Source organism: Micropterus salmoides, unplaced genomic scaffold (assembly GCF_014851395.1).
Source record: "Micropterus salmoides isolate LMB-PRFRI ecotype aquatic unplaced genomic scaffold, ASM1485139v1 Ms_hic_scaffold_5, whole genome shotgun sequence".
Lineage (NCBI taxonomy): Eukaryota > Metazoa > Chordata > Actinopteri > Centrarchiformes > Centrarchidae > Micropterus > Micropterus salmoides.
The window spans coordinates 17,334,374-17,343,222 of record NW_024044237.1 but is presented as its reverse complement, the minus strand read 5'-3'; the positions used below and the strand labels follow the sequence as shown (position 1 = coordinate 17,343,222).

General features: G+C 40.9%; 1 protein-coding gene across 2 annotated transcripts; it reads right to left on the bottom strand.

The window, feature by feature from the left end:
- Window positions 1-807: 807 nt before the first annotated feature.
- LOC119888188 (neuronal acetylcholine receptor subunit alpha-9-II) lies at window positions 808-8,082 on the bottom strand. 2 transcript variants are annotated; one of them, XM_038698666.1, is made up of 6 exons: window positions 7,322-8,082; window positions 6,535-6,680; window positions 5,327-5,481; window positions 4,252-4,432; window positions 3,574-3,925; window positions 809-2,550 (listed from the first exon to the last, which is right to left on the bottom strand). In XM_038698666.1, exons 1-6 carry the CDS (start codon window positions 7,368-7,370, stop codon window positions 1,787-1,789), a joined length of 1,647 nt encoding a protein of 548 aa, XP_038554594.1. In that variant the 5' UTR covers window positions 7,371-8,082; the 3' UTR covers window positions 809-1,786. The 2 variants fall into 2 exon arrangements, with proteins under 2 accessions (XP_038554593.1, XP_038554594.1); XM_038698665.1 differs by lacking the exon at window positions 7,322-8,082 and having other exon boundaries at window positions 808-2,550; window positions 6,535-7,298.
- Window positions 8,083-8,849: the final 767 nt, after the last annotated feature.

Below are 8,849 nucleotides of genomic sequence, written 5' to 3'. Positions count from 1 at the left end.
TGCTGCCTGCTGCCACAGCATTTTTTTTACCGACAAGCTCCCTTTCATTAATAGGCGCTTGATTTAATTATGGAATTGCTGCATGTGAGACGTATAGTCTCTTGTCTTACAATAACCTAGAGTTCTAATATACGGCCTACAAATTATTTTTCTACTCTCCGTGGTGACATGTTGTGAGTGGTTCACTGCAGGTGATGAAGAGACAGGAGGAATAATTCTGAGGGGCAAATCTGCACTTATGTTGCCATATGCAGGGTTAAACGGCAAGCTCTGGAGCATCCACCACCAGAATGGTATGTTGGAAATGAGTGCCCTCTACTGTAAGAATAAGGTATTGCAGTGAAAAATTTTGGAGCAATAATTGCAACAGAAATCCTGTTTTCTTTAGTACCATTCTGACTCCTGTGTTTATTGTATTCCCTACAAACTATCATCTTGAAAGAGGTAAAGGAATAAGGAAGGAGGAAAATACACAAGTATTCGGATCGGATACATATGTCCATTGTTTTCAGTGAGCAACAATGTTGCTTTGGCATGACATATTGCTTCATCACAATGAACATGGGCACTGTTGTTTATTTTGAGTCAATCCCACATTAACCATCCTGCTGCCATAAATACCCACTAGTAAACCAAATCCACAGCACAAAATACTACCCAACAACTACACTAATTCCAACAGTAACTTTTGCTAAAAACAGTGCAGTACAGTGCTGAGCTGGTTGAGAAAATGACTTTTATTTTTAACAAAAATTAATGTATATATTAAAGAAAGATAGAATATAAACCTGCACATCAATGGAAATACTTAAGGGAAGTGCAAGCGCATCATAACTCTGGTACAATACTTGAATTAATGTAGTTTATCAGCTGTATCAATAATATTAGGTTTTATTTTTTATTCTTCCTTCCCCACATCTGTGCACAACTATATATACACACAAACACATTCACTTGACTTTCCAAGTTCAAGGTATGGGGTTTTTGGAAGAGGGGGTGTCAGAGTGTTCTCGTTGTGTTTCATTATTGATGCTCCATATTACCTTACATCCTCACTGCCCTGGCTGCGCTACAAACAAAGCTTGCTCATGAACTATTCACTGGATCTTGAACAAAAAAATGATTCTGCAGATCCTGAGCGTTCGCTGGCGCTGTGCCCCAGGCATCTTATTTCACAGTAGTGAATAAGGCATGTGCTGTCTCCACTGGTCATATTTTAACTTGACAGCAGATCCCGTTACGTGCAATCAATGGTCAGGTGATAAAGTATACCTGTATATCAAAGTCATGATTGATGAGGAGGGTAATAAGCTGTATATTTACAACTTGCTATTAATATACATGGTAAGGATTGTATAGGAAGCCAAGTAGCTAAAATGCAGTCAGTGCATAGTTCGTTGTAACTGAAGTCCATTTTATGATAATTTATCTGCATTGCCTGGATAAATAATCAATGTCTGGCCCATTTTGTTTTGTTTTAGATGAAGACCAAATAATGTAATGTACAGTACAGGACATTAAATTATTATGTGAAGAAAAGTAGGGGTTTTACCATTGCAAAGTACATTGCCAAAAACAGTGAATGCAAAGTTAAAATTTGTTTATTTTCAAATCACTGTAATCTATATTTCTATTATGAATAAAGAAAAAGCAACAAATTCCATATATATGCCAGCATACAACATGTTTATAAAATACAAAATACTCTCTTTGACTTTTATTTGACAAAAAAAGAGTTCACTAAATCAAATATATATATAAAAAAAACTGTAGCATTACTGCTTGGTCACGGTGCCTTGCCAATGATGAGGATGCTCATAAGGAAAACCATGATGAAGAAGATCCACATGAAGAATCTGTCCATCACCTTAGCGATCTTCTTCCATTCTGCCCCTTTGGCGCATGTGGCCCTCTGCTCTCTGAAACAGTTGGCGATATATTCAACATTGCGCACCAGTTTGGTGTCCACACCAGGGATGCTGCTGCCATAGCTACAGAACACACAGGGACCAAAGGTAATAGTGGGGCCTTGAGGAAGTGGCTTTTTGTCTTCAGGGCAGCAGAGAAGCTTTTGGTCTGCAGGGTAGCAGGGGACCTTCTGGTCTTCTTTACAGCAATCCCCTGTGGGGAATTTCCCGTTAGAGCCTTCATATTTCCCAGGTGCAGGGCTGAAGAGGTGGCTCCTCTCTTCTCTAGTGATATGGTGCTGGGCTTTCACTCTGGGATGGTGTTGCGGCTTGGGGGTCTGAGGTCTTGGGTATTTGTGACTCTGGTTCCCCGGTTTACCATTCACATGAATTTGGGAGCTGGGGTGTTTGTGACGTATGTCATCCTGGGGGAAGTGAAGAGACGAAGTAGAGGAGGAGGCAGAGGCGCAGTTCTCACCCACCTCATAAACAAAGAAAATCTTGGACATGTAGTCGATGATGAGGACTTTTGCCCAGTGGGGGACTGGTTTGGCCTCTGCACCACAGAAATGGATGTTCATAATGAAGATGGTGAGAGATGTGGAGGCTGTGACCATGGTCATAGTGGCAATATAGTACTTCCCTGTGTAACAGATAGGGACAAAAACAGACAGGAGATAGGAGCTTCTTTGGCTTTTGTTAAATTCTGTCAACATTCGCTACAATATCTTTTGTTGTAAATGGCAAATGGACTGTACTTTTTGCCTTTTCTAGTCTTTTGACATGCCACATTCACCCCATTCATACACTTATGGTATGGCTCCAACTGGTCATTAGAAAGAAACAAATCATTCACACACACTCACAACGATGGCACAGCATTTGGGAGCAATTTGGGTTCAGTATCTTCACCAAGGACACTTCGTCATGTGGGACGGGGGGGGAAGCCGGTGATAAAACCGCCCATCTACCTCTAAGCCACAGCTGCCCACTGTGAAATTCCTTCACTGAAAAACTGCAACCAGAGTGATTGTTTAGCCAACAAATTCACTGAAATATAAAGCCACGTTAGCAGCTCTGTGAAGCTGTAGCATAGACAGAATATTTATACACAATCTGTGGGCTGCACTTAGGCTTAGCACTGCTTTCAGCTAAATGCTAATGTTGGCATGCAAATGTCATAATGACTATGTTGATGTTAAGCAGGTTTAATGTTTACCTGGTTCACCATCTTAGCTGAGCGTGTTAGCATGCTAACATTTACTAATTAACACTAAACATAAAGTACAGCTGAGGCTAATGGGAATGTCATTAGTAAATTAAAGTTTGACATTATTATGGACAGTTAAGGGATCACCGGAGTTATAAAAATTAAGCCCGGGGTGGCATTTGATCCAAAACCACAAATGTCAACCTCATGGTAGCGCTAGAGGAAAGGTCAAGGACTTTTTAGGTCATAATAATACATTATCTGGGGACCATGTTTCTACGGCATTTCATGGCAATCCATCCAATAGTTGTTGAGAGCAGTCTGGAGCATAGCGGTGGATTGACCGATTGACACACAGGATTGCAGGCAACTATAATAATTCTAAAGATGCTACAACCCAATAAAAATACTGTACATAATGACTTTAAACAGAATCCTAAACAAACACACTCTTACCAATGAGGGGCACACTCTCGGATGGAGGCATGCTCTCAGCCACCATTAGCTGGAACACAGTGAGAGCCAGAAGTACCGTCACTCCGAGGGAAACCTTCTCGCCGGAGTCTGCAGGCAGGTAGAAGCCCAGGGGAGCCAAGAAGGAGATGAGGAAGCAGGGGAGGAGGAGGTTGAAGATGTAAAATGAGGAGCGGCGCTGCAGGAGCACTGTATAGGTGATGTCTGGATACGGGTCAGAGCAACAGCCGTACATGATGACATTCTTGGTGGCCGGCATCCCATGGCACTCCCACTCCACATTTTCCACAAAGTCTGACAGGTCACCGCTGTCCATGCCCATAATGATGTCTACCTGGAATTAGGGTAACAGATGATTAGCTGTAGAGGAGGCATACGACCAGCTCCACCCACTGACATTTTCCAAGAAAGGACTAATTCAGCAAATGGATAAACACACATATGTATGACCACAGATGCGGTTGGTCTCAAGACAAAAGTAAATGTGGTCTGATCTCTTTTTCAAGCTGGCCAGTCTTGGTGAGTCCCACCTAATCTAGCACACAGGCCATAGCCTCACAACACAGACCTGAGTAAGTTTTGTATCATTCATCAATCAAAGGCGACTTAATTGCATTGAGGCGGTTTTATCCTGCACATCGTACATGTTGTTCTACAAACCTGGTTGCCATTGTAGGTCCAGGAACCAAATGTGAGGTTGCATTCCTGGCTGTCAAAGGGGAAGTAGGAGACGTCCACCACACAGGAGCTCTTGGTGATGGCAGGGGCATCCCAGGTTATCTCTCCATTGTAGCGCAGTCTCACGTTGGTGTCCATCGGCCCCGAGAAGTCATCGTCAGCTCTGGAGGAGGAAAGTAGCATGTTATTGAGCTAAATTGTGGTGAGCTGTTGTAGTCTGCTGTTACAGAAGAACACTACAGTGTTTGTGCATTGTATTATGATTATGGCCACTTTAATACACATTTCTAACAATGGTATTTTACTTATGCAACAAATTATATGACAAAATATATTGCAGATCCAGCCTGCACACAACCTGTTCCAACTTCTCCCCTGTGGAAGGCACTACAAAGTGCTGTACACCAAAACAACCAGACACTGGAACAGTTTTTACCCACAGGCCACCACTCCGATGAACAGTTAGTCTTGCTGTCTACAAATGTTATTTTTGTTTATGTTTGTGTGTATCTGTATATAGTAGATTGTGTCTGGTTTTTTAAAGCTTGTTTGTATATGTACAGTGGGACTAATGGAAGATCGGAGTCAAATTCCTCGTATGTGTACATACCTGGTACATAATGACTCTGATTCTGATATTTCTAAAAGATGTTTTAGCTTATTTATTTTTAATTGGAACCTTTACTCTGCTTTAATGTATTTAAATTGCACTTTGTTTACTAAAGGACTTTGTAACTCTGCAGTTGTAAAGAGTCATATAATTTAAGTAGATTATTACTGTCAAAGCATAATAATAATCTTACAATTGTTGAGATTATTAGTGTCATTGAGCAATGTTAGTAAGGCTGTGGAAATGGTGATCTCCAAATGATGATCCAAATAATAAGTGTGTGTAATTTCTGCCTCTTGCTGAAATTATTCTTTTAAGATGATTCCGCTCTTAATCTGTTATAATGAGGATTTAAAGAAAAATGCAACATAAAGTCCTATGAAAGAGAAAGATCAGAAAGTTATGTGCAGTGGTGTGCGTGTGTGTTTGTGTGACGTACGGGCGTACTTGTTATAGAGGACAAGGTCAGGCCTCCACACAAAGCTGCTGGGGATGTGGATCACCTCCAATCCGTCATAGTCCTCTTTATTCCACTTCAGGTACGCATCGTTCCACGTCTGCCTGATCCACAGGTAGGCAATCAGCACCTGGTTCCTCTCATCCTTCATACGCACACACAGTCAAAATCACACAAATGACACACACATACCTACACACACACAATGGATACATACTAACAGCATCTTAAGTCTCCTTCTCATTTCTCTGTTGCTCATTAACTCTCTATGAGCATTACGAGGGCAGATGCGCTTCAGATTATCAGCTGAAATCCAGACCTGTCTGTCAATATCAGGTGGATGAGCAGAGTCTCTGGCTGACGGGGTTGCGTGGGGGTGGTTTTGGTATCGCTGCCAGAGCTTCACAGAAGCACCGAACCGTAGAAAACATAAATGCTTTGGGAAATAGGACACTCCAACACACACACACTGATTCAGTATCTGGTATACCACAGAGATGTTACGTTCAGTAGGAGAGCTATATTCTCTCTTTACCCACACACACCTGTGCACAACACACAAGTTCTAATTCACTGTGCACTGACACAGCACTGAACCTGAACAGGAACCTGAGCCAGCTGAGTAACAGTAGGCCAGGCCTGTACAGCGGGAGGTTTGCCATTCATATACACCAGCATCTACAAACTCTGTCTTTGCAATGATGAAAACGCAGCAATCCAAACCTCCTCATGGTTTGGTTCTAGGTTCAGTGTATCTATTATAACCTACAGTTCTATGTATTTGCATGATTTCTCCCAAATTAACTTACAGCTTAGTTTCACTGGAAGCAGGAGTACAGTGTGACTATTTGATCAGCCAAGAAATGTTATGTTGACTATTGCTTTTTTATTGGCGCTGTAATGAAGAATGAACTCTTACTTATTATTGGGAATAGTAATAAAATACCTCTTGGCCTCTTGGTCTGGAACTCTGTGTACATGACAGATTCATCTTTAGAGGTACTATAATATTGTAGAAATAATATTAAAGACTTTCCAGTTAAACTAATCACTTTAGCAAATCTGTTTTAGTTGTGGACAGTCCTGTTGTCTGGTTCGAAAAAGTATGGTTTATTTTGATAATTAAGATCTTACCATAATATACAGTACATGTAATGAGGACTTAAGACTTTAGACTTGCTGACGAGCTTGTACCAACCATGTCTTTGATCTGAGAGAGAGTGATCTGTAACGTGACGTTGAGGGCTCGGTCAGTGTCCTCCACAGGCCGCAAGGCGTTGGAATAATTCTCCATCAAATCATTCAGGAGCTTCGTGGCATAGTGACCCTCAGCAGAGTGAGCCACTGGAGGGGGAAAGATGTGGGAGTCATTTTTCATTGTCATTTTATGTACCAGTGCTTCTGAGATAAATACGTTTAACAAGTTTAAGTTAAACATATTAACATCGAGTTTAACCAGAATTTTTTCTTCACATTGTTCTAATAGTGCCTTTCAATTAATCTCAAAACCAAGTTTGACTGTTTATTATTGCTCTTTTTTTAATGTCATGTTTAGGCATAAATGTTAAATGATGAGTGAATAATTTTTTTTTATGAAATTGTAGGAATAATTATTTTGCATTTATCTGGCCACTTCAAATCCCCTTAGTGGATCCTTCAGAGAAAGCCCCAAAAGTGGTGTGGAAACTTTTTTTAAAATGGGGTTCAGGTCTTTCTAAGACATCTGTTGATACATTAGCAAACAAACATCTTAACTTTCATAAGATTCTTTAGATTGTTTGGTTAAATGGTTTGAAAGCCACATGCAAAGTTCAACGTCAGAGCAACTGCTCATGGCACTGAGGTCTGTGCACAATTACACACACAGCAATGCATTTAACGTTTGTTAACCTTTTTAACCAAATGAAAAGCCTGTCTTTACAAACACAACAGCACAACCTCTTTAACTAATTAACATCACGGAGACGCATGAGTGTCTGGCTTACCTTCAGGAAGCAGCATCGCCAGGCAGATAATTGGAATCATCTTGAGCATTTATTAATACCTTCAAGAAGAAATGAAAGACAACAGCCAACAGAAATGTAACAGCCCCTTAGTTTCATCTCCTAACCGGCCTACATGATGCCCGTTCAACCCCAATTAAACTCAGTTGCAGATAGCAGGGCACTGTTTCATCTGGTCTTCCTTGCGGTCAAGGCAGCTCTTACAGCTTGGCAGGGGAGGCTGCATGTCTGCTGACTGAGACACGGAATAAAACTCTGGCTATCACATAGCAGCAGAGAGAGAAACAGGATGCCCACGAATCATCGCCTCACCACACACTGGGCTATTCACCTGTCAGTCAAACCCCCCGCAGCCGGGTGGGCTGCTGGCCTGCTCCAACAACACACTGCCAATTCCAGGAAGATATGGAGCAGTCAATCATACAATCAATCAAGTGCTGGCTACGTAGTTATGGGTAGGTCTTCGTAAATAGTAATAACACTAAATATTATTGTTAAAGTGACACATAAAATGATGGCACATATTTTATCATCTCAACTTGATGCACTTTCTGCCAGTTACCTTTTCTACATTAAAAGTGGAAAAAAAGGTTTTTATTTACAGATATTAATTTGAGGATATTGATGCACAACCGGAAGTAAAAATCAGTCAACACCACTCATGAACGGAAAAGACATAAAGCTTAATTTAATATCCCTACATATACCTTTTAGGGATTTTAGAGTTTTGATCAGAGAGAAAAAGCAACATTTTGGATCTGGAAACTCTAGAAACATTTTATAGATGGTTATACTTGTTATAAATAAAACATTATTATTATTATTTGAGTCACTTACAAAATCACCCAAAAGTGAATTCTATTTGGGAATCTTACAGCTGTGCTGAAATAAAAGACTTTAAAAAGGCCACTATATCCTCACGGTTATATGACAATTTCTAATATTATTACTGGGGGAGTCATCTTTATTTTCCTGTGGGCCCAAACATCAAAATTAATCTAATGTAGCACAGCTGGAACAAAGCATATCCAAGGAGGCGTGCTGTGGTGAAGTCAGTCCTATGGAACCTTCAACACTTTAATAATGCAACAAGCTAATTTATTTTGTGTGCATTTTAATAGCATAGAGAGTGATTATCTCAGGGCCATTAGATGAGCCAGGGAGTGTGCTCTATTCAAGGCACGTATATAGCTCTATGTAGTACAGTAACCTGCTCTGGGATGCTTGGAGGAGTTCCAGTAGATGTACTAGAGAGATATGCCAACATCCAGCGGAATGATACAAAATAAGCTTTTTCCACTCGTGGCGCAAAAGAAACCTGAGTTTGCTGTAGTGTGCAGCAGGTGCACTGCTGAACAGTTCACTGTGATACTGTCACCGAGGTCCTTGGATGGATCTACACTACATACTGCTGTTGAATAGTGGACATAAACACCTCAGTGGCAGGTTTTCTCGTGTTTGGTGCAAGTACGCAGGCTGAAATGCAGTGTTCAGATTAGTGCCAGGGTTT

What these genes read in the sequence shown, in the direction of transcription:
- LOC119888188 (XM_038698665.1), bottom strand. Translation starts at nt 6,774, where the DNA reads ATGTTTAACTTAAACTTGTTAAACGTATTTATCTCAGAAGCACTGGTA. An exon ending in TCTCTCAGATCAAAGACATG is followed by an intron (nt 5,482 to 6,534) that starts GTTGGTACAAGC and finishes GTGCGTATGAAG; the next exon opens with GATGAGAGGAACCAGGTGCT. An exon ending in CGAGAGTGTGCCCCTCATTG is followed by an intron (nt 2,551 to 3,573) that starts GTAAGAGTGTGT and finishes TCTGTTACACAG; the next exon opens with GGAAGTACTATATTGCCACT.